At 45.3% G+C, this 25,054-nt stretch overlaps 1 protein-coding gene across 1 annotated transcript; it reads right to left on the minus strand.

Annotated features, from left to right (window-relative positions):
• Positions 1 to 24,569, minus strand: SRD5A1 (steroid 5 alpha-reductase 1). Its single transcript, XM_083624792.1, has 5 exons — positions 24,035 to 24,569; positions 8,059 to 8,225; positions 7,527 to 7,628; positions 4,491 to 4,641; positions 1 to 174 (listed from the first exon to the last, which is right to left on the minus strand). The coding sequence occupies exons 1-5, from the start codon at positions 24,367 to 24,369 to the stop codon at positions 108 to 110; spliced, it is 822 nt and encodes a 273-aa protein (XP_083480918.1). The 5' UTR covers positions 24,370 to 24,569; the 3' UTR covers positions 1 to 107.
• Positions 24,570 to 25,054: the final 485 nt, after the last annotated feature.

Genomic DNA, 25,054 nt, shown 5'->3' on the forward strand with positions numbered 1-25,054 from the left:
TGGATATTCAGAGGCCCCGTTTAGCCAACATTTATTGAACATTAACTTCTCTTATTCGTCACAGCAGCAACTATTGCTCAGAATCAGCAGGAAATGTGAGGAAGAGCTCAGTAGATAAATGGAATCAGAATTTTCCTGGAGCGGGGATAGTCTTCAAACTTGTTGAGGTACCAGCTGAAGGAGAAGAAGCAGAAGAAGTGAGGAGTACTATTTGGCTCAAATTGTATAAAACTAGAACATTACTACCATTCATATATCTGGAATAAGGCCAAGGCATGTTCTTAAATCTTCATAAATACAAATACATTTCTTAACTGCCTCAGTAAGAACAGGAAAAGCCAAATTTACCGTATTTTTCGCTCTATGGGACGCACTTTTCCCCCTCCAAAAATGAAGGGGAATGTGTGTGCGTCCTATGGAGCGAATGCAGGCTCCTTGGCTTCAGTGATAGCAACGCAAAGCCTCCAAAGCGCAGAGGGAGTGCTCCCTCCGTGCTCCGGAGGCTTCGCGTTGCTTTCGCTGAAGCCTGGAGAGCGAGAGGGGTCAGTGCGCACCGACCCCTCTCGCTCTCCAGGCTTCAGGGATAGCCGCCTGAAGCCTGCGGAGCGAGGCGGGAACTTGCGCTGCGCTCCGAAGGCTTCAGGTTCCTTTTCCGGAAGCCGGGAGAGCGAGACTCTCCTGGCTTCAGTGAAAGGAACCCGAAGCCTTTGGAGCGCAGCGCGAGTTCCCGCTGCGCTCCAAAGGCTTCAGGTGGCTATCAGCGACACACCTGTCATGCAAAGCCGGAGGAGGAACAGAAGGGACTCCTTCTGTTCCTTCTCCAGCTTCGCTGAAGGGGCACTGCGCAGTTCTCCCTCTCAGAGAGGGAGAACTCCGCAGCGCCCGTTCAGCGATGCGCCTGTCCTGGAAGCCGGAGGAGGAACAGAAGGGTCTCCTTCTGTTCCTTCTCCAGCTTTGCTGAAGGGGCGCTGTGCAGTTCTCCCTCTCAGACGTGCCTTTCCTGGCTTCTGCCTTAGCCCTGCGCAGCCTCTTCGGGCAGGGGGAGCCTTCATCCCGCTGCCCGAAGAGGCTTGGTGTGGTTATCCCAGAAGCCAGAACAGCCACACGGTATCTCAGAAGCCAGATCCCTCTTGCTGTTCTGGCTTCTGGGATTCAGAATATTTTTTTCTTGTTTTCCTCCTCCCAAAACTAGGTGCACCCTATGGTCTGGTGCGCCCTATGAAGTGAAAAATACGGTATGTTAGAACCCAAATTCATGTAGAACAGGTTATTTACGGAGTAAGCAACTTGATAACAATGCAACTGTTATTTAATTATTACATTTCTGTATCGCCGTATGTAGGTTTTTAAGTAGTTTACAAAGTTAACGCACCAAAGTGAAAACAATATATTTGAGATATATTTATTTTAGGACCTGTTCTAGTTCCGATTGTAATGTTTTAAACTATTTTTTTAATGTCGTAATTTACATTGCTGTGACCCACCCTGGGACTCTGTGGTGAAGGGCAGGTAATAAATCTAATATCTTTCTTTAAAAACACCCAAGCATAAAAGTGGCAGGTACCAACAATTAAAAGTCAGTTTAAAATACACACAGGTCTCGCTATCCGAACACAATGCATTCTTGGGAAATAGTTTGTTAGGCGAGCATTAACATAACGAGTCCACGATTTCCACTGATTCCTATGGGGAAATTTAATGCATTCCCAACATTGGAATTTTGGCCCTAAAAGGTTGAAAAGCCTTGTAAAATCCGAAATGCTAGAACCTAAAATTAAGATTATGTCAAAAATGTATAACTTGCTGCTGAAATGGAATACACAGGATGAAACGGTTAAGTCAGCTATGATTAAATGGGCACAAGATGTTGGACACAACATTATGTTTGCTGACTGGGAACAGTTATGGACCACAGGTATGAAATTTAATGCCTTAAGAGAGAATATTATGAAAATGATATACAGGTGGTACATGACCCCAGTCAAGCTTGCAAAAATATATCATTTGCCCGATAATAAATGTTGGAAATGTAAGGAGGTTGAAGGTACATTCTTTCACCTTTGGTGGACGTGCCCAAAGATTAAGGCTTTCTGGGAAATGATTTATAATGAAATGAAAAAGGTATTTAAGTATACCTTCTTGAAAAAACCAGAGGCTTTTCTCTTGGGCATAGTCGGCCATTTGGTGCCAAAGAAGGACAGAACTTTTTTTATGTATGCTACAACGGCAGCAAGAATACTTATAGCAAAGCACTGGAAGACTCAAGATCTACCCACTCTGGAGGAATGGCAGATGAAGTTGATCGACTGTATGGGACTGGCAGAAATGACTGGCAGAATCCGCGACCAGGGAGAAGAGTCGGCAGAAGAAGATTGGAAGAAATTTAAGGATTATTTACAGAAATATTACAAAATTAATGAACTCTGAAAAGATGCTGGATTGAACTTTTGTGGTTTCTAGCTGTTATGACAAAGATAACAGGGATTAAAATTGTTTAAGTCATAAAATTTAAAAAGTTGATTGGAAAATAAGGTGTTAATTAAAAGGAATGTTAAGAGATTAGGATTTGCTGGATTAACAATTTGAACTAGAAAACAAGAAGGGGAGGTATGAGGAAGTCAAAGAAACATGTTATTGAAAAATTGTTATTGAAATTGATTTGTTTTTAATATTTTTCTTTTTCTTTTTCTTTTTGTGTTTATATAAAATTGGAAAACTTAATAAATATTTATAAAAAAAAAAGAAAAGCCTTGTAAAATCCCTGGAAAACCCCCTGAAACCTTGCAAAAAGCAAACAAGGAAGGGGAAAACACTCATCTATTTGTCCAATCTCTCCCCTTGCCTCCCTTCCCTCTCACCATGGCTGTTATGGATCAGTAAAACACAAAAAAGTAAGGCTTGTTTTAAGGCTGCTTATTTGTTTACAATAATATATTCAGATCCAGCTACAGTGGTACCTTGGGTTACATACGCTTCAGGTCACAGACTCCACTAACCCAGAAATAGTACCTCGGGTTAAGAACTTTGCTTCAGGATGAGAACAGAAATTGTGCTCCGGCGGGGCGGCAGCAGCAGGAGGCCCCATTAGCTAAAGTGGTGCTTCAGGTTAAGAACAGTTTCAGATTAAGAACAGACCTCCGGAACGAATTAAGTGCTTAACCCGAGGTACCACTGTATTTGGATATCTGAATCTGGTGTGTATAGGCAAGGTTAGAGTACTAATTCCTCTTGTTTGGTTAAATGAATTTTCGTACAATGAGTTTTTGGATAGCACCACCTGTATATAATCAAGATAGTTAAAATGCCTGGTTTTCTGTTTGCTTTTTAAAGTCTTTGCCTGACACTTAAAAAATAGTGAAGTTGGTGCCAAGTGAATTCTTACAACTGGGCCACCACAGCCACAAATCAGTAGCATGGATTTATCAAGAATAACCCAGATTTGCGTCCAGATTAAGGTTGGGTTACTGAGTTAGCGGACTGTGGGAATGTAACTTACCGTATTTTTCGTCCCATAGGACGCACCTAGTTTTTTTGGGGGGAAATAAAGGAATTTTTTTTCCTTTATTTCCCCCCCAAAACCAGTTTGGGGAACAGCGGGATGGCGGCGCTGCGCCTCCCCGCTGTCCCCCGAGCTTGTGGGGCTGGCCGATGTCTGCCTGGCACGAGGGGCGCTCTGCTTCAGGGCGCCCTGCACGCCGGGCGGCAGGCTGCTATCCGCATCGTGGCGAGCCCTGCGGGAACTCCCGCGGGCTCCCCAGGCTTGCTGATAGCTTCCTGAAGCCTGGCGAGCGAGAGGGGTCGGTGCGCACTGACCCCTCTCGCTCTCCAAGCTTCAGCGAAAGCCTGTATTCGCCCCATAGGACGCACACAGATTTCCCCTTCATTTTTGGAGGGGGAAAAGTGAGTCCTATAGGGCGAAAAATACGGTATCTTGATTTCAGGAAAACAAAGTTCCACATAATATTGTTATCAAACTGGTTAAATTCAAGCTGGATGATAATACAATCAGGAGGATTTAGAGCTGGTTGGGAAATCATGCTCAAAGAAGACTCACAATGCTTCCTCATCAAACCTGAGGCAAGTTTCAAATGGGGTGCTACAAGATTCAACCTGGGCCCAATACTTCAACATTTTTATCAATGACTTAGATGTGGTGCTGTCCAGATGTTTTGGACTACAGTTCCCATAAGTCCCAATCAGCATGGCTGTGCTGTCTGGGGCTGATGGGAATTTTAATGCAAAACATCTGGAGGGTACCAGATGGAGGGAAAGGTGAATAACTGAAGGGCCTGATAATGATGATTTAAACCAGCTCAATATTTAGCTTCCCTGTCACTTTCCTTAGCAAATATAGATGATAAACATAAGTTCTGTCCATACAAAGAAGAGGGGGAACCTTAAGTATGGTTTATCACAAAAAAAAACAAATAAGTATGCATTAAAACTCCCACATGAAAATTCAAGAGAAATCAGAATTTCTGAAAACTTACTGATGATGCATTTGTGCCCTTCTTCCTAATATCAAGAATGTACTAACAGCAAAAGCTGCGCTTTCCAAGGTACAGGCGGCAAGAGCAAATCCACACCATTCAAGAATCTCTCCAAAGTAGTTGGCTCCAGTCACATATTCAAACATTCCTCCTGTAGAACGAAGCGTAGTAGCAATTAATGCTCTGATAGATTTAAGTCATTGTAAATCCGAAAGTATTGGGAGTTACCCAGTTGTAAAACAACTAATTATAGCTACTTCTAGCAATATTGATGTTACATTAAGTCATGGTTTCCAGCCATGTCCCAATCGCTTCCATGGGCAAGAGAAGCAAGGTAGACTCTTGCCAGAGGGGAGCTGTTTTCTCAGAACAAGATTTTAGGAAGAGAGAAAGAATCAAATCTTTGTTGTTGTTGCTCCAAGACACGAGAAGTCAGATCCTCAAGGAGGATTTGAGGTTCCCCTTACTGGTGCTCCCCCCAAAATATCAGCAACTCTGGTCTACTAGCATCTAGTACTGGGAGAAAAGGACGGTCCTTGGACAGCTCCCCATAATTCTGGGTGGCATCCTGTACTTTGCAAGACTCTTAATTCTTTCTCCCAATTCCTCAATGTCATCCAGAGCTTCATGGTGAAATGCATCTGTGCTTGCAAGTAGTTCTCAAGATGAGCAAGATCAGGCTGCTGGAGTACATGGTCGCTACATCCACATCCTCTGAGAAAGCAAACTCTTGATTTAGCCCTTGCAGCAGACAGATGCGACTCAGGCGTGGTCGTTTCTGTTTCTTGGCTGCTGCTTTTGTCAGAGATGGTAGCTCGAGTCCGAGCTAGAGGTGAAGCTAAACACATGGTGGTTCCTTGCACCCTTTTGGTTTCCGTTACAAAAAAAAGCAGTGGTTTGCATGATGATCCAGATCGAGAATGTGGCAGCATGGGGGAATAGGGAGGGATGTTTGGGTCTGTTGGGACGCTGGGCTGGCCTAGAAGGGAAAATAGCCAGAGGCACTGGTGGCACGGGTTGCTAGGGGAAGGGTGGACCAAGAGGGCCATTGGATCATACAGCACTCTTACAAATTGGTTCAACTATGCCTTCACGTGGGAGCCCCTCCCCACCTTCTCAAGTGTGGTGTTAGGCCTAGGCCTTAGATTTTTATTCACGGTTTCCAAATCTTATTTTTTTCGGAGAAATTGGTCGCTCACGATCGCCAGACTTTGGAGCTTCGTGCAATGAAGAAAGCGAGTCGATTCAACAGTACCCACGTCTCCAACCCTGCTCGCTCTCGGGGCTCTTACTAGAGCTTACCGGGGAGCAGGGGAGTCGCTCAGGGTACCCGCCGGAATACCAGGTCCTCAGAATGCTCTATCTGAGGTTTTTTTCGGGGTTCCGCAATGCTCTCGCGGTCACCCCAATCTTCAGAGTGCCGGGGCTCTTTCAGCCGAAAGAGCTCTTGTCCGCCATTAATCGGGTGACCAACCGGAAGTTTTCCTCCCCCACCTTCTCAAGTGTGGTGCTAGGCCTAGGCCTTAGATTTGAACCTGTGATCCCCTGCATATGAAACCTGAGCTGTTCCCCCACCCCCAACATGGGCTCCTTCTGAAGCCCATCTGATCTCAGTGCACGTATTTGAGTCTTGAGGGAGCTGGGCAAAAGCAAAATGCCCCGTGGTGTCTCTTGTTTCCCTGTCTACTGCTATGGCTAAGCAGTTCAAATATTGGGAGCTCCTCTTTTTTTGCTTGGTATCGCTGTTGCTGGTCAGGCATGAAAAACAGGAGGGGAGCCCATATTCGACTTCCCCGTAATGGGGACTGAACTCACATCTCCAGCTTTGTTTGGACTCACATCTCCAGCTGATAAGAGAGTATTGCTGTCAGTGTGTGGCTTGGACTTGTCTTTTGAGGGTGGGTGTGCAATTTCTCAGGGGGTGTGGTGGGGTAAATAAACCCTCTCCAAACCTCTCTGGGTTATTATTTACTATTTTGTATTTTAATATGGCTGTACATTCCTCTGGAAGCCCTCTTGGCTATACAATTTAATTCAAAGGAATTATTTTTTTAGCAGTAAATCCCAGAATGAAGACAGAGTAACCTTGTAGTGAGTTGCAGGCTCGTCTGGACAAAAGAGCCCTGAAACCGAGTGAACTTGCATCATGCCCTTGGCAAAGAAATGGGACGCTCAGGAATTCACGGCTGTGAACCACAGTACTGGGAAATGTGTGCCTGCCTCCATCAAATGCATGCTGTACCGAGCATGTTGCATTTTAGCTAAGGCACGTTCCCCGCAGGGGCACAGCTTGAAACTGCCTCTTCATGTTTCTCAAGAAGCTAGGAGGGAAAGCCTGTTGTTTCCTTTGCGTATAAACCTACAGGGTCTTTACCTTGCGAGCGGCATCGGGGGGGAAAAGTAAGGTGACAATGCTGCGGGCTGACTGGTGCTTTCCAAGCACAGCTGCGCATGGAGCGCATCACAGACAATGTCGCCATTGATAAGGAGCTGCACGGTTGCTAAGCACTGCGTGGCGAGACTGGTTGCTATTTCTGCATTTGCATTTCATTAAATGCTGTTGAATTTCTGCTGAGTGAGGATGGCGGTGGAGGAGACAGACTTGGCTTGCACTTTTGCACGCAGCAGAGGTAGTAACCACCTTGTCAAGACTGTAGGACTGGGTTACCTTCCAACCAGTTCCATATACTTAACTCGCATGGAAATTAAATGGGATTTGAGCACACACAACTAGGAAAAGTGATGCAGCCCCAGAGCTTTTACTGTCAATAAAGTGGGTGTCTCAGCAATAGCTAGAGATTTTCAAAAAGGAAAAATCTGTTTTATTGTGTTCTTTAAAAAACACCTCCTTTATGAGCGCAGGAATTTATATATAAGAAAAAACACTTCTACTCCTTTTGAATCCACTTCTGTGACAAGCAACTTGCAACGCAAGTTGGGTCTCTGGGACCCTTACTGTTAGAATGCTTCATTATAAAATAATTTAAGTTTCAATGACACATTTGCAGCATAGGATTTCAATGACACATTACTCACCTCTTGGTATTTTGTAGCCCGTTTCCCCTGGTTTTCTGAGATTCCTCAAAATATTATCAGAATGCACATTAATCAGCAGGCCACTTAGCCACCCTGAAAAACCTGAAAATATATTAGAATGCTGGTTTAGAAACACAACCTTAAAAAAAAAGTTATGAGAATGCACCACAGTATGTCTGTATCCGATCTGCTTGCTTCATGATGTTCTGAACCATCGCCAACGGCTGCACTTGAAAATCTGTGACGTATTGATTGGGTAAGAGAAAAAGGATCAAAGAAATTGAATCATAAGTAACTGAAATTAGGGGTTGCTGAAAAAGTTTAAAATAGGGATGCAGGAAAGGGAGGTATGGGGAAGTCGTTGAAATAAGGTTTAAGAAAAAAAGGTTATGAAATTATACGTGTTTATATGTTTGTTTGTCTATGTATTGTTAGTTGTGAAGTGTCTCAATTCATGTTGGAAAATCAATAAAAATTTATTAAAAAAAAAAAAAGAAAATCTGTGACGTATTTAGTACCTAAGGTTACTCACCTAGAACGAAGCGCAGTACTGTTGGCCAATCTAAAGAGTATTCTGCATAGTTACTCAAACTCCGGCCCTGCAGGTATCCATTATAAGCGCAGAAGACAAAAGCTAGCAAAAATGCAAAGGCGGGTGTTGGCTTTCCTCCACGAATTAAGAAAGGAAAGATGAATGCCCTGGAATAAATGCAAAATTAAGGGTTTTATTTAGTTTTAAACACTGCAGAAATGCAACACACACACAAAACTAAGCTCCAAGCTTATTGAAAACAGAATCCCTTTTAAGCAAATTGTGCAGTATGCATAAAGTACATTTTGACCATTGTGACTACTAGCCACTGTTGGTGTCTTGCAACTTTGACCTGTTGCAGGACCTTAGCCAGACTTTAGCAGAGCATACGCAGAGTTCCAGAAAGCAATCAGTTGCAGGCAGGATGGATGAAGCAGGAACAAATGCTGCTACTAGTAACTTAATCAAGTTAGATGTGTTTATTATGGTGTGTTTTTTTTAAATGATATTTATTAGAAGTTTCAAAAATTACAGAAAAAAGAAAACAACAAAAAATTAACAATACATCAAAAAAGGAAAAAAAACAAAATAAAAATAAAAATCAATACAACAATAAGAATTAAAAAACAACACACACATCCAATATTCCATATCTTTATCTTTCATTTACTTGTTTCATCGACCTCCTCACACCACCCTTTTTGTATTCTAGTTTAGTTATTTGTTTCAGCAAATTCTTTCCATCTTTCTCAATTTTTATTGAGTAATTTGTCTTAACAGTCTAACCTATTAATTAACTCAGCAAATCCTTTCCATCTTTCACTATATTCTGTCATTCAATCTACCTTAATTTATTTTAACCTTATCTTACCATAAAATACCTTAAAGCTTAAAACTTAATATTTATTTGTACATAATTCCTTATATCATTTCTACTAAAGCCAAATATTTTCATTCCAACATTTTTCCTAATGCTCATTAATTTTGCACTAATTCCCAAAATATTTTTTTAAAAAAAATTTCTTCCAATCTTCCTCCAACGTCTCTTCTTCCTGGTCTCGGGTTATGTCAGTCCTTACTGTCCATTCCATCTAGTCCATCAACCTGGTAATCTTATGTCCGAGGCTCTTAAGTCTTTTCCATGTCCCTTCTGCAGATCTTCTTCTTGTTTGTACCTGCACTTTACCTTGTCTTTTGTTGATCTCTTTCTTAATTTCTTTTCTTTCTCGTTGAGGAGTAGGTCTCGGGGATACTCCAACTCAAAAATAACTCCGTCTCTCCTCAACAGATCAGCCCATTCCCCACAGTCCCATTCCCCACAGTCAGCTGTGTAGTCCAGAAAATATTTAAAAGCATGTTTCAAAGTCCCTCCAAAATTAAGGGCCCCCACATCTCCAGACCCCCCCGGCCCACTCCAAATTCAGTCTTCAAGAACAGCGGCTTATGCTCCTGCAGGGCCTCGGGTCTCTCCATTTGTGTTACTTGAGGTTCAACAGCAACCTCCTCCATTATCTTCTGCATTTGCACTTGCCCTGTCAAAACAGGTTCCTGCGTTGGCTCCTGAATGGTTTCTGTATAAATATTCACTGTTTGTCCAAAATTTTTGACTGCAACAGTCATCAAATCCATCTTCTCATGCATCTGCTCCAACAAAGCGCTTGTCTTGCAGAAAGCAAGCACCAAAACTTCTTCCAAACACATTTTTATTCAAGGTCAGAGTCTGGTCCCACAATCTTAATCTCCACAGCTGTGAAATCCCCAAATCGACTCCAGCAACAATTTAACAAGCTCCCTCTAGAGGAGACAATTTCTATTTGTATCCATCTTTTGAAAGCAGGTCCAACAAAAGAGAATTACTTTCATTTTTCAAATTCTTTGTTTCTTTTAAATGCAAAAGGCAACATTGGAATCAATTTGTTTCTCTTCTTTAAAGACTCTCCTCCCTGGAAGGGAGGGGAGTGGTTGTGGGCGGGAGCCCGAGCCCCGCCTACCTCCCTCACCTGGCTGGCGCCACCCCCGCCGGTGGGCAACCAACCAGGTGACACCGGGGGGGCGTTTCTTCAGCATACTATATGCTGCGGCGCCAGCCCCCTCCTCGGCCTCATTCTCCGTTGTCCCGTCGCGAGTCAGGATCGCTTGTCGTCCGCTGCTCCTGCCTCCACGTGGTTACGGGGTTTCAGAGGAAAGAGGATCGTCTTGCAGGGAAGTTCGCTTTGCTTTCCCCTTCTCTCTCCAGTTTGTGGGCTTTTTTGTTCGCGTTTTGTGTGCTGGCTGTGTGTGTGCTTGTGCGCTTGTGGTGCTGTTGTACGCTTTTGTGCCTGTTGTGTGCTTGTTTACGTTTGTTGTGCAGCTGTTGGTGTGAGAGTGTTGCACAGGTTCTTTGCAGGGATCGTTGAGTCCTTTTCCCAGAGCGGGCCGCGGAACCGGCAGCAGTAGTCTGGAATCCGCCGTACACCTTAACTGCAGGCGGATCGGGGCTTTAGGGGCTTAAGGTTACCTTTGTGGCGCGAGGTCCTAGCTCCGGCAGGGGTGCCGGTTGCCGCTTCCCTGCTTCTGCTTTCGGGGTATAGACACAGCCTGTGACGGCAGGAACACCCCCCTGCCCTTTTACACCATCCTCTCGATCGCATCGCCCAGCGGGGGTGCCTTTCGCATTTTTAATAACCTGAAACGCGAGGAGAGGTGGTGCTAGCAATAATATCGGGAGAGGGGAGGTTTCGTCGGCAGCTGGGGCTTTGATATCCGTGGCTCCCTAATTGTAAAAAACCTCCTCCTTTCGCACGCGCCGGCTTCATCCCTCCAAGAGGCCACCCCCCCGGTTTCTCTCTACCCCGTTCGTTTCATCTGCCCTGTTCGTTATCCCTCCGCTGTTTGCTTAGTTGGCTTGCTTCTACCCCCTCCCCCATTCCCTGGACCTATTGCACTGCGGTTGGAGAGATTTTTAAATGCAAAAGGCAACATTGGAATCAATTTGTTTCTCTTCTTTAACTATCTGTCAAAAGGCGTTCCATTCACAGTCAATGAACTTCCCCAAAAATCTCTGTCTCTGACACCCCGTTCCCAGGTTTGAGACGGTGGAAATTTATCTTTCTTAACTCTCTCTCCTGCAGGCTTGAACAATCAGAATTCCCCCTCTTTACTCCTGCTTCCAAGAGGGGTTTTGGTGGTTAAAACTGGAGGAATTTTAAACCTTTATATACGACTTTCCTGACTTTAGCTTGCACAATTTTTGCTTCAGTCTATTTACAAAAGCGGAAGGCGGACTTCCTGTTTAGAACCTTCCCGCTTCAGTGCCAAATTAAAATGTTTCTTAATCCAATTTTCCGTTCTACTCACGGGTACTTGTTTAGAGTCCAATTGTCCACAGGAAAAAGTCAGCGCTCTCCGGCAACGGCTGTGCGGCTTCACTCCGTAAAAATAGCGGTCGATTCAAAACACCGTGCCACTCACCCCACGTCGCTTCGGATCCCCGAAAAAGGGGTTTCCTTGCGAGTAGGGGGGGTGCTCCTGGTGTCAGCCGAATCCCACGTTCCCAGGCTTCCTCCGCCTGGGATTTTTAAAGGGTCTCCGACTTCTCCGCGGCAGCAAGACCCGATTTTCGCGGAGCGGGTTCCTCTTGATCAGAGGAATTCCGCCATTGCCGATGGCACTAACCCGGAAGTCAGAGATGTGTTTATTATGTACAGCTATGGTTTTCCCAGTAGTGATGTACGGAAGTGAGAGCTGGACCATAAAGAAGGCTGATCGCCGAAGAATTTATGCTTTTGAATTATGGTGCTGGAGGAGACTCTTGAGAGTCCCATGGACTGCAAGAAGATCAAACCTCTGCATTCTGAAGGAAATCAGCCTGAGTGCTCACTGGAAGGACAGATCCTGAAGCTGAGGCTCCAATACTTTGGCCACCTCATGAGAAGAGAAGACTCCCTGGAAAAGACCCTGATGTTGGGAAAGATGGAGGGCACAAGGAGAAGGGGACGACAGAGGACGAGATGGTTGGACAGTGTTCTCGAAGCTACCAGCATGAGTTTGACCAAACTGCGGGAGGCAGTGGAAGACAGGAGTGCCTGGCGTGCTCTGGTCCATGGGGCCACGAAGAGTCGGACACGACTAAACGACTAAACAACAACAACATTATGTACAGCAGACTCTACAAGTTACTATATACAGGAACAGATACACGGATCTTAACTAGCTCTCTCTTAACAAAACCAAACGACTCTCGGAAACACCACACTGACCAACAAAACACATTCCAGTCAGTAGGTCATAAATCATTATGCCTGCATGAGACCTTATGGTAGGGATGCCTCCAAGGTCCCATATCTCTAGGCAGATAACTCTTCTTTGCTCAGTCTTGGCTGTTGGGCAACTCTTAATTGACTTTGTGTGAAGCTGCACATAGAGGAAAAATCCCAACAGCCACTGGTAGCTTCTTCCATTAAATTGTACAGCCCATTTCAAAGCCTCTACATGTTAGGGATGCAAATTCCACAGTTTAAACCAAATTCCATAATTTAAATGTAAAAATGCATTTCGTTCTGTCTGCCCCGAAATTCCTACTATAGTCGTACCTTGGTTTTTGAACAGCTTAGTTCCCGAACGTTTTGGCTCCTGAAAACTGCAAACTTCCGGTTTGAGAACTCTTTTTGGAAGCCAAACGTCCTACAGGGCTTCCTATTGGCTGCAGGCGCTTCCTGCAGCCAATCAGAAGCCGCGCTTTGGTTTCCGAACCTTTTGGAAGTCGAACGTGCTCAAAGCACTTCATGCACATTATTTAAATAACCGAAGTGTCTTGCAGAAAGGTGGGGCAGGGAAGGAGGACACCTGTGACTTGTTGAGAGGCGAGGCGAGGGAGGAGGGAGGAGCCTATAATTGTTTCCCGAGGGCTGAGTGACTTCGCTCATTTGATGTTAATAGTCTGTGCACCAGATGATTACTAGAGTGCAACTTAAAGGGTGTCAAGGAATCCAGTCCAGAAATAGGCAAGCTTTTCCCCCTCACTGTTTGCGGAGCCAGGATCGAATATGGTATCATTCAAGAGCATTGGAGGGAGCCCTCATTTCAGCCAGTGCAGGCATATCTGTAGCAGGCTCCCTTGGGTGTCGCTTCTGCAATGGAGAGCATTCATCGGACTGAAATGACTGGCAACAGTAGGTCGGGAAGCAAAGATTCCTTGTTTACAGTGAAGCAGGAGGCAGATCTGTTTTATTAATTAGATGTACCGCATTTTTCGCTCCATAAGACGCACCTGACCATAAGACGAGCCTAGTTTTTAGAGGAAGAAAACAAGAAAAAAAATATTCTGAATGAAACAGTGGATGTATGATTTTTGTGGTTCGTGCTGTGGCCATAGACATGTGATCTGATGGTGAATTTGGGGTGACCCAATGTAAAAATCCTGAGGATCCATGGGTTTTTACCTCCCCCCCCTTCCAGGCAGCCTCCTTTATCTCTAGCGTCCCTTATCTCTCTCCCTGATTGGCAAACGATCAGCGGCTTTGTTTCAACACCCACTTCCCTCCTTCCAAAAAAAAAAAAAAAAAAAAAAAAGCACAATCTGCTTTTTGCCCCTGGCCAATTCAGCTCCAGGGACCACGCATTCGCTCCATAACATGCACAGACATTTCCCCTTCCTTTTTAGGTAGAAAAAAGTGCGTCTTATGGAGCAAAAAAAATACGGTATATTATGCCTTCATCTCCAAGACACCTGGCCAGTCTACTTCCAGGGAAAAAGAAGAAAGAGGAGGGAATTATTATTATTATTATTATTATTATTATTATTATTATTATTATACCCTGCTCATCTGGCTGGATTTCCCCAGCCACTCTGGGCGGCTCCCAAAAGAATATTAAAAACATGATAAAAACGTTAAAAACTTTCCTAAACAGGAAATCCTCAGAATCTGCCTACTGGGTCGACAACCCTCCATAGACAAGTCGGCGGCAGAGGGAGGCTTTGCTCCTGCAATAGCAGAGGTGAGACTCAGTGATGCAGTAGAAGTCCAGGCCCTGTGCCAGTTGGTCTTTCATTTATTAATCGTTTTTTTATTTGTGAGTTTAACAGAGGAAGAGAAAGGGAAGAGAACAAAATAATAAATAAAGACAATTAAAAGTAGTATATAAATAATACTAACCCAAAAAAGCCACAATAGGTTCACAATCTGAGTACAGTACAATAAATCATCAGTAAATCTTAAGTCAAATATGTAAGTTAAGATAAGCTCCCCAAATGTCCAGATAGGTATCCACACAAAAATCTATGTCTGTATGAAATACGTCCAATTGTCACCATGGAATTTACCCTTCCAGGTTTAAAGTTTGAGTCTCTTAGCTATCATAAGGGCTCACAAAATCCACTTTTGTTGTCCTGCTGTTAATCCCATCCGACAAGAATATATTTTAGAAGTACACAAATATTTTGCCAATACAAAACAGATGCCAATGCGGATAAAAACTTCAGACCAGAAATACTGCATCACTGGACAAGCTTGCATCATGTACCTCAACCAAGGTGTTACATCACCAACGTTTATCTCTATTAGACAGTGACTTCCTATGCAAATGTTGTGGAGTCCAATACACTCAATTAATTATTGTTGGAACGGTGGCTATTTCAATTCTAAGGTAATATTCTGTGTCTCTTCTAAAGCAATTTTTCATTCTTTAGGCTGCATATTACATTCTAATTCCAGGCACCTCAAAGTTCTTGAAATTCTACCTTATGAAGTTCCATTAAGCATTCATAAACAACAGGTACAGGTTTAGCTTCTTTCTGGAAAGATCCAATAATAATCTCAAAGCAGATGGGCTATATATAGACTCCAGCAAAGGCTGTAATTGAAGATACTGCCATTTCGTACTTGCTGGTAATCTATATTCAAATTGTAAAATAGCAAATCACACACACATATCGCATTCAACCCATTTTGTTATTTCTTCCACAAAAAAGGCTGCCTATCTTCCAATCCCATAAAGTTAACTTAGTACGAGCACGTGGGTCAAACTGCAACTGACAAGCCTGTATACCCTGTATCTTTCTAGCTGCTAAAATTAAATGTGGTTTAGATCCTTTCTTTTTATTATACATAGACCCCAACATTAACCATCCAAATAAAGGTGTTACTAAATAAGTCATCTCTAAAATTACCCAAGCTGGAGTGTTGATAGAAGGAGAAACCTGCCAATCCTTTGTACATACTAACAAATATGCCGTCTGGTATAAACTAATATCTGAAAAGTTGAAGCCTCCCTTCAATAGTGGCAGCTGCATTTTCCTAAGTAAAGGAGGTGGAGAACTGTCCCAAATAATCTTCCCATTCGATTTTCTGCAAATATACTCAAGTATATTTGAGCACAGGGACGCGGGTGGCGTGTGGGTTAAACCACAGAGCCCAGGATGTGCCGATCAGAAGGTTGGTGGTTCGAATCCCCACAACGGGGTGAGCTCCCGTAGCTCGGTCCCTGCTCTTGTCAACCTAGCAGTTCGAAAGCACGTCAAAGTGCAAGTAGATAAATAGGTACCGCTCTGGCGGGAAGGTGAACGGCGTTTGCGTGCGCTGCTCTGGTTCGCCAGAAGCGGCTTAGTCATGCTGGCCACAAAACCCGGAAGTTGTATGCCGGCTCCCTCGGCCAATAAAGCAAGATGAGCGCCACCAACCCCAGAGTCGGCCACGACTGGACCTAATGGTCAGGGGTCCCTTTACCCTTTATATTTGAGCACATCCCATTTTCACCAATCCCCTCCACAAATGACAACTCTCTATGCCATATCCGAGACTGTTCCAGGCTGAGAGGGGAGAATGGGTGTGATCCTGCTCTCCTCGCCACAATTTTGCTAATCCACGGTTTTAAAATGCCTGAAAAGTACACAAAACTGTTACCAGTGCCCTCAGTTTCCTCATTGTCAGCATCTTTGGTGTAAACCTGGGCCGTAGTGCAAAAATGTGCATTCTTGATGTTTTCCTGGCTACGAAACCCAAGTAAAAAGCCACCCTTGGTTCAGAAATGTAATCCTTGGGGTGAGACATCGAGGCAGGAGCAGCCTGAGACCCGAGGAGAATGTCCATCACCCAAACAAGATGACCCTGTGGATTTGAGGTTTTGCTTATGGACAGTGTGAAACGCCCCCCACCCGGAGAGCTCACAGCAAGTCCCTTGGGGTGAAGGAGGAAATTTCCAGCGTTTCAGAGGGTTTCTTTCCCCCCAAATAACGACAAGCTGCAAAAACTTGAAAAGCAAAAGAAAGCCTCTTTTGGTTCGAGTGGCCTCCCTTTTCAGACTCACCAAGCAGCAGCTGTCTTTATTTACTGTATTTTTCGCTCTATAAGACGCACTTTTCCCCTCCTAAAAAGTAAGGGGAAATGTGGGTGTGCGTCTTATGGAGCAAATGCAGGCGAGGGGCTCTGCTCAGCGCTCCCTTTAAAGAGCTGCATGGAGCGTGTGCATGGAGCTCTTGGGGGCTTTTCCCCGAGGAAGGAGAAAGGCTGCCCTTCTCCCTCCTAGGGGAAAAGCCCCCAAGAGCCGCACACACGCTTCACGTGCTCTTTAAAGGGAGCACGGCTCTTGGGGGAGCTATCCCATAAGCCAGAACAGCAAGAGGCTATCCCAGAAGCCAGATCCCTCTTGCTGTTCTGGCTTCTGGGATTCAGAATATTTTTTTTTCTTGTTTCCCTCCTCCAAAAACTAGGTGCGTCTTATAGGGTGAAAAATACTTATTTTTGTCCTGCTTTTCAGCATCTCCCAAAGAAACTCACTTCAAGCCATCTTCTATCATCTGTGCACGAGGCAGCACCAGCTGAGGCACAGCTGCCGTAGGGTACTGTGAGTGCCAACCTGCTCTGATATGGATCAGAACAGAGGACGCAAGCGAGAGCGTGCATGCGGATTATCAGCGCTGCCCTTGCCCCTGTAATGTGCTGCATGCTCATTGGCAACTGTCTGCAATGGGGAAGCCCCCTAGGCTCTGTTTGTTTCGAAAACCTGGTTTTTCCTGGCTTTTGAAAAACCTTGGGAGCCTCCACGGTTGGTTAACGCGTGATGCTGATAACCACAGTTTGATCCCCGTATGGGATGGCTGCATTTCCAGGGTCTCATGGAAGCAGAAGCCTCCTCTGAAGATGTCCCCCCCCCCCAATTTTTTTAATTCATTTTATAACACAAATAAAAAACACAAACAGAAAAGACAAACAATACGAACAAATTCTTGTCATATCCTTATTTTTCTAAACATTGTTAAGTGGGCTTCCCCAAGTCCCACCTATCTGATATTCATTTTACTTCATCTTTCGCAGTTTACGTCTATCATAATTTCTAACCCTCTCTTTTTAATCACACTTAAAATAACTTCACATTTTATCACTTACAAATAATACTATTTTAAAATACCCTATCTTCTACTTCTAACCCTACAGCTTATATCCACTTCCAAAGCTATTCTAAGGTTTAAATATTAACCTCCTCTGAAGTTGTTGTGCAAGTGACACGTATTTCAGATTATAGTTTGTTTCCTCCCCAACTTGGGGAGGAATCAATCATGCACAGAACATTTCAACCACCAATCATTGAATGCAGATGCATTTCATCATACATGCATGTGCAAAGGACTCAGATCCCACTAGATTGTGTAGCCCGTAAAAGGCAGTCATGCACAGAACATTCTTTAGTTCTTGAAAAACATTGTAAGTATTGCGTGTTACTCCTGACAGACCAGGGTTTAACCTTAATCTGATTATACATTCATGCATAGTTCTCAATGTACTCTTAGCTTAATCCTATGCATTCCACTAACAGGGTTGGATCCAGATCAATGTAGTTAAAACCAATGGGTAAGTTACTCATGGCTTATCTTGTCGCACTGATTTCAACCAGAATTTAATCTACTCTATAGTAGTTCTAGATTAGATTATAGATTATGGGTGTAGTGTGGATTTTATCTGGATCCCAATGTTCTGACTAAATGACGGAGTGCAGTACAATTGCATCTTGTAGCAGCTGAAAGCTGGCTGGTTGAAATCCTGCAAATGAATTGCATGCAAGGCAGAGAACCTCAAAGTCTCTTTTGCGCTGGGTTTTCCCAGTGTGTCAAGAGCTTTTAAGCCCACAGACTTGCTTACAGTGGTACCTCGGGTTAAGTACTTACCGTATTTTTCGCTCTATAAGACACACCAGACCACAAGACGCACCTAGTTTTTAGAGGAGGAAAACAAGAAAAAAAATATTCTGAATCTCAGAAGCCAGAACAGCAAGAGGGATCGCTGTGCAGTGAAAGCAGCAATCCCTCTTGCTGTTCTGGCTTCTGGGATAGCTGCGCAGCCTGCATTCGCTCCATAAGACGCACACACATTTCCCCTTACTTTTTAGGAGGGAAAAAGTGAGTCTTATAGAGCAAAAAATACGGTAATTCTTTCCGGAGGTCCGTTCTTAACCTGAAACTGTTCTTAACCTGAAGCACCACTTTAGCTAATGGGGTCTCCTGCTGCCGCCGCGCTGCTGGAGCACGATTTCTGTTCTCATCCTGAAGCAAAGTTCTTAACCTGAAGCACTATTTCTGGGTTAGCGGAGTCTGTAACCTGAAGCGTATGTAACCTGAAGAGTATGTAACCTGAGGTACCACTGTACTATGTTCGGGGAGGCTCTTGCGAGATCTCTCAGGAACTCAGACGGTCCCACGAGATCTTGGAAGAACCTCCCAGAGCCTGTCCAATAGCATTCCAGAGTCGGGCAAGTAAGGTGAAGTGTTTACAAGCGCTCTGCCTTCCTTGGAGCCATTTGTTAACTGGAGACCTAACTGGTTTCAGTGACGCAGAAGGCCAGCTGTGACCCTCCTTGAAGAAGAATAGCCTGTCATGCCCTGGTAACATCCCGATGAGATTATTGCAATGCATTGTACATGGGGCCATCTCTGAAGACTGTTCAGAAACTTCAATTACTTCAAACTACGGCTGTGAATAATAACTACAGTTCCCCTTTCATGACCACCCAAATCAGCTGCCACCTTAATGATAGGATTGGCGCTGGGGAAGACAGCAAAAAAAAGGTATCAAAACCCTCAGACTTATTTATGCAAAAGTAAGTTTCTGCTTCCCAGAATGCATTGCTGTCTAAGTATTTGAAAAGGTGTAATGGGCTCCAGCCCACTTTCTTTGCTAGAATAGATTTCGCAGCATACACTGCCGCATACGTATTTTTGTATTTGCAGTTTGCTGCCTTGACATTACTGAATAGCTGAGGTAGACACCCAGGCAAATTAGCTTTTATGGTGCAAGAACCTTATTTACCTAAACACTGAATTATGTGTGCTCACAGAAGCTCAAAAACGGAACGATACAGAGAAGATTAAGGTCCCTTTGTAATTATGGTGTGAATCTTTCCGTATTTTTACAACTACGGTTAGAAAAAGCTATCGTTTGCACTTTGCAACACGTTTTTATGACTTTAAAAATGAATCATTTACTTGTAAGCGTTCATATCGACAGCAGCTTTAAAGCACAGCTTGTGATCATCCACTTAGCTGAGTAATACAAGATGAGAAGGAACTGGGTTACTCCTTTAAGCTGTCCCCAATTCACAATGCTTACCTTACAAATCGGGTCACATATTAGGCGAAAGGGCAGGGAAAGGCATACCAAAGTTGTAAAAAGAAAAATAGAGAAAGAGTGGGTGCTGGTTAAAATGTGACAAACTGCAATAGCAGTGGTTAAAAAATGGTATTTTAAAGCATAATGTATGTTAAGGTCAGGGGCAAAAGAAGAAAGTTGCACACACACAGGACATTTTCCAACCTAAGAGATTTTGAGGCCTGAGGCAAAAGGTATAAGACCATCGACATCCCCCTTAATAAGCAGAGCCTTCTATTCAGCATAGCACAAAATAAATTTTATTGATTTTCCAAAATTTTAAACAGACAAACAAACATAGATCTGAACTGTACTTGATCCAATCTTAGTAACATTGTTAAGTGACTTCCTCCCTGGCTGAATTTCAGTGTATATCATTGAAACAGTTTTCCAAAACCATTTTTTTCTCATAAAATTAACTTAAATCACTTAACATCTTTCTTTCTTTTCATATTAACTTTAAACACATTATTCTCTAACATTGCATATTTAAATCCTAAGCCTATCTTATATTTGCAAGTTTTTCCAATTAAATTATCTTAACGTATTTAAGTAAATAGTCTTTGAATTTCATCCATTCCTCCTGATACTCCTCCTCCTCCTGGTCGCAGACTCTTCCAGTCAGGTCGGCTAGCTCCGAAAAGTCCATCATCTTCATCTGCCATTGGGACTCTACTGTTGGGACTTCTTGTGATTTCCAATTCTTGGCTAACAAAATTCTAGCTGCAGTTCTGGCATACAAAAACAATCTAACATCTTTTTTGGGCAATTCCATACCTGTTATTCCAAGAAGAAAGGCCTCTGATTTCTTAATAAATGTATATTTCAACATTTTTTTCAATTCATTATAAATCTTCTCCCAGAAGTCTTTCACCTTGGGGCAGGTCCACCACATATGATAAAAGGTACCCTCTTTTTCTTTACATTTCCAGCATAGATTATCACTGTTATGATATATCTTTGCTAATTTTACAGGGGTTAAGTACCATCTATACATCATTTTCATAATATTTTCCTTTAACACCGTACACACAGTGAACTTGACTCCTTTCCTCCACAACCTTTCCCCAACCTTTCTTCAAACATTATATTATGTCGCAATCCATATTTCTCCTCTTTCATAATGCTAGAACCAACAGGCGCAACCTTGTTGTCCAATGAAGCTAAATACAGTCATACCTTGGAAGTCAAACGGAATCCATTTCGGAAGTCCGTTCGACTTCCAAAAGGTTCAGAAACCAAAGCGCGGTTTCTGATTGGCTGCAGGAAGCTCCTGCAACCAATCGGAAGCCCCGTCGGATGTTCGGCTTCCAAAAATAGTTCACAAACCAGAACAGTCACTTCTGGGTTTGCAGCGTTCAGGAGCCAAAACGTTCAGGAACTAAGCTATTCAAAAACCAAGGTATGACTATAGTAGGAATTTCGGGGCAGACATAATGAAATGCATTTTTACACAGCAAGTGGTTTAAACGATGGAATTTGCATGCCTAAGATGTGGAGGCTTTGAAATGGGCTATACAATTTAATGGAAGAAGCTACCAGTGGCTACTGGTCACAATGGTCAAATCAGGGGTCTGCAAACTTTTTTAGCAGGGGGCCACTGTCCCTGAGACTTTGTGGGGGGCTGGACTATATTTGGGGGGGGGGGGATATGAACAAATTCCTATGGCCCACAAATAACCCAGAGTTGCATTTTAAATAAAAGGACATTCTACTCATGTAAAAACACGCTGATTCCCGGACCGTCCGCGGGCTGGATTTAGAAGGCGATTGGGCCGGATCTGGCCCCTGGGCCTTAGTTTGCCTACCCATGCACTTAGTATACACACACACACACACACACATTTAGTACACGCACACACACAAATGCTGGCAGCCACTGGCAATCTTTTAGAAGATATCAAACTAGAGGCAAATGTTTGAGTTTCACAGAACTCTTCCTCAGGCTGGATGTTAGACAAAGGATAAAGGAAAGAGAGAGACGAGGGAGGAAAAAACATGTCAAATGCTGTTTCAGAAAAGGCATAGTTTCAAATTGGATGTGGCAACTGTGTGCTGAGATTCCAGTATTCTAGGGACTTGGACTTGATAACCCTTGGGATCCCTTCCGACTCTACAATTCTATGATCCAGTTATGGAGGGACCCACTTTTTAAAAAACCAAAACGATGCCCTCCATTAGTGGGAGTATGGAGCACGCTAACTCACTGCAGCTTGTCAAAAGCTACTTCGGAAGAGGCATTTCTCCATCAGCCGTATCATAGAACCGCAGTCAGAAGGGACCTCGAGGGTCATCTATCCCAACCCACCTGCAATCTCAGCTCAAGCAAACGGCTCCTGCTGTCAGAACGTTTTTTCCTGTTGTCGCCCCCACCCCCTTTGCCGGGGTTGTTCCATTCTTCCTCAGGCTGGTTGATGCCTTTGGAAAAAAGCCGCCCTTGCCTGGGTTTGCTTAGCCCAGCAAAGAGAGCTTACCGTCCTATGGTGCCACTGAGCATGTACAGAACACATCAGTAGGCTAGTATTATTCATAAAGATTTGAGGTTATTACCCCTCTAATAGGGACTCAGGTGGCGCTGTGGGTTAAACCACAGAGCCTAGGACTTGCTGATCAGAAAGTCGGCGGTTCCGTTGCTTGGTCCCAGCTCCTGCCAACCTAGCAGTTCAAAAGCACATCCAAGTGCAAGTAGATAAAAAGGTACCGCTCCGATGGGAAGGTAAACGGCGTTTCTGTGCGCTGCTCTGGTTCGCCAGAAGCAGCTTGATCATGTTCACATGACCCGGAAGCTGTACGCTGGCTCCCTCAGCCAATAAAGTGAGATGAGCGCCGCAACCCCAGAGTCGGCCACGACTGGACCTAATGGTCAGGGGTCCCTTTACCTTTACGAATTAAGTACTTAACCCGAGGTACCACTATATTTATAAATATTTGAGGTTATTACTCCTCTATTATTGTCCGTTCCGGGTTGCTCAGCCCTTGCTACTGTGTCCTGTCTTTTAGCAGCTCAATGTGATCAGGTGACAGCAAAAACTGCAAGGTTTTTAGCGGGGGCGATTAGAATAAGATCTACTATTTGTTTATTGAACCCCCCAAAATGTATTTTCTATTGTTAGGTTTTTACCTCTATCTTCAGTATGTTTTATTTTATTGTATGGCTATGGCTCGTGCCTGATGCAAATACTGATTCTTCTGATTCAGTAGGCTATAGGTTTTTTTTGGGGGGGGCACTTCGCTTCCCACCACCTTTTTTTTTTTGTCCTTCTGAAAACTTTGCACCCCCGTTGCCCAGATTCGCTTAGGTCCGCAAAAGGAGGTTGTTGGGTCACTGAACATGCCCGTATCTCACCATTAGCCCGGGGTCTTTTTTTTGTGGGGGTGCACATCGCGGAGGGGTTTCTGTATCACTTCCCCCCCCTTTGCACTTCTAAAAAAAGACACAAAAAAACCCCATGCTGATGATTCGCTTTTATGCATGGTGGTCGTCGCCCATTCTGGTTAGGAAAAGGGTGCACCCTCCTGAAGATTGAGTATTTAATCTTTGATTATTGAACTCCCCCAAAATGTATTGTGCATGGTGGTTGTTGCCCATTCTGGTTAGGAAAAGGGTGCACCCTCCCGAAGATTGAGTATTTAATCTTTGATTATTGAACCCCCCCAAAATGTATTGTGCATGGTGGTCGTTGCCCATTCTGGTTAGGAAAAGGGTGCACCCTCCCGAAGATTGAGTATTTAATCTTTGATTATTGAACCCCCCCAAAATGTATTGTGCATGGTGGTTGTTGCCCATTCTGGTTAGGAAAAGGGTGCACCCTCCCAAAGATTGAGGATTCAATCTTTGATTATTGAACCCCCCCCAAAAATGTATTTTCTATTGTTAAGTTTTCACCTCTATCTTCAGCACGCCGATTTCATGCAGCTGGAGGAAGAATGGAACAAGCCCGGTGGGGAATTCGCTGCTGGGCTCCTTCCCAGTGGGGTAGCGTGGGGGGTGCAGGGGAGGCCGGCCGCACCGGGCGCAACATCTGGGGGTTAGGGTTAGGGGGGCGCAAATCCACGGGTTAGGGGGCGCAAATGACTTGCCTTGCCCTGGGTGCTGACAACCCACGCTACGCCACTGCTCCTTCCCCGGGTCCTCCAGGTCCGGGGAAGGCCAACCCCCCACCCCACCCCACCTCAGTCGCGTAGCGTAGGGGGTGCAGGGGGGGCCGGCCGCACCGGGCGCAACATCTGGGGTTAGGGGGCGCAAATCCACGGGTTAGGGGGCGCAAATCCACGGGTTAGGGGGCGCAAATGACTTGCCTTGCCCCGGGTGCTGACAACCCACGCTACGCCACTGCCCCACCTGCGCCGGCCGCGCTCACCTGTACGTGTAATGGATGCCGAAGAGGGCCAGGAGGAAGCGGTTGGGCCAGAAGCCGAGCCGGGCGCCGTCGCTGCCCCAGACCAGCCCCATTGGCACGAGGAAGGCGGGCGCCTCCTGCAGCGCCCAGGCCACCTTGGCCGGGATGGGCGGCCCGTAGGCGGACGAGGCGTAGCGCCCGTAGGGGATCTTCAGGCAGCGCGTGGCCAGCATGGCCAGCGCCATGCTGCCCACCATCCCGTAGCTCATCCCCTCCAGCAGCCGCTGCTCCTGCGGGCCGGAGGCGCGCCGCCAAAAGGCCCTCGAGCAGCGCAGCGCCCAGGACAACGTCTCCATGGCGCCAGGCGACGCGGCTCAGCTCTGCGCGCCCGGGCGCCGGCGGGGGAAGAAAAGGGGAGCCGGCCCCGGACCCCTCCCCGCCGCCAGGCCAACCCCGCGGGAAGAAGGTGTCCGGGCGGGGGCTCCGGGCGTGGCCATCCCCGCCCGTCGCCGCCGCCGCGCCCGCCCAGGGCACCGCCGGCACCCAGCGAGCCAGTGGCCGAGCGGGCGCGCGGCGTCACAAGGGCGGGCGGGACGCGCGCGCGCGCGCGCCCGGCCGGAGCGCGCCGCCGTGGAAGGCTCTGCGCGCGCGCTGCACCCCGCAAAGGGAGCGCGCCGTCCGCGGAGCGTGCACAGAATTCAGCATGAAGCCCGGGGTGTTTTTTGGGGAAAGGTGCGCTTGCGTCACGTTACAGTGGTACCTCGGGTTACATACGCTTCAGGTTACAGACTCCGCTAACCCAGAAATAGTACCTCGGGTTAAGAACTTTGCTGCAGAATAAGAACAGAAATCGTGCTCCGGCGGCGCGGCAGCAGCAGGAGGCCCCATTAGCTAAAGTGGTGCTTCAGGTTAAGAACAGTTTCAGGTGAAGTACGGACCTCCGGAATGAATTAAGTACTTAACCCGAGGTACCACTGTACAGTGGTACCTCGGGTTACAGACGCTTCAGGTTACCGACTCCGCTAACCCAGAAATAGTACC

The sequence above is a fragment of the Podarcis filfolensis genome (genome assembly GCF_964270895.1).
Source record: "Podarcis filfolensis genome assembly, chromosome: 7".
In the NCBI taxonomy this organism is placed as follows: Eukaryota; Metazoa; Chordata; class Lepidosauria; order Squamata; family Lacertidae; genus Podarcis; species Podarcis filfolensis.

What these genes read in the sequence shown, in the direction of transcription:
- SRD5A1 (XM_083624792.1), bottom strand. Translation starts at nt 24,369, where the DNA reads ATGGAGACGTTGTCCTGGGCGCTGCGCTGCTCGAGGGCCTTTTGGCGG. An exon ending in GGGCTACAAAATACCAAGAG is followed by an intron (nt 4,642 to 7,526) that starts GTGAGTAATGTG and finishes TTCGTTCTACAG; the next exon opens with GAGGAATGTTTGAATATGTG. An exon ending in AGGGCACAAATGCATCATCA is followed by an intron (nt 175 to 4,490) that starts GTAAGTTTTCAG and finishes CTTCTCCTTCAG; the next exon opens with CTGGTACCTCAACAAGTTTG.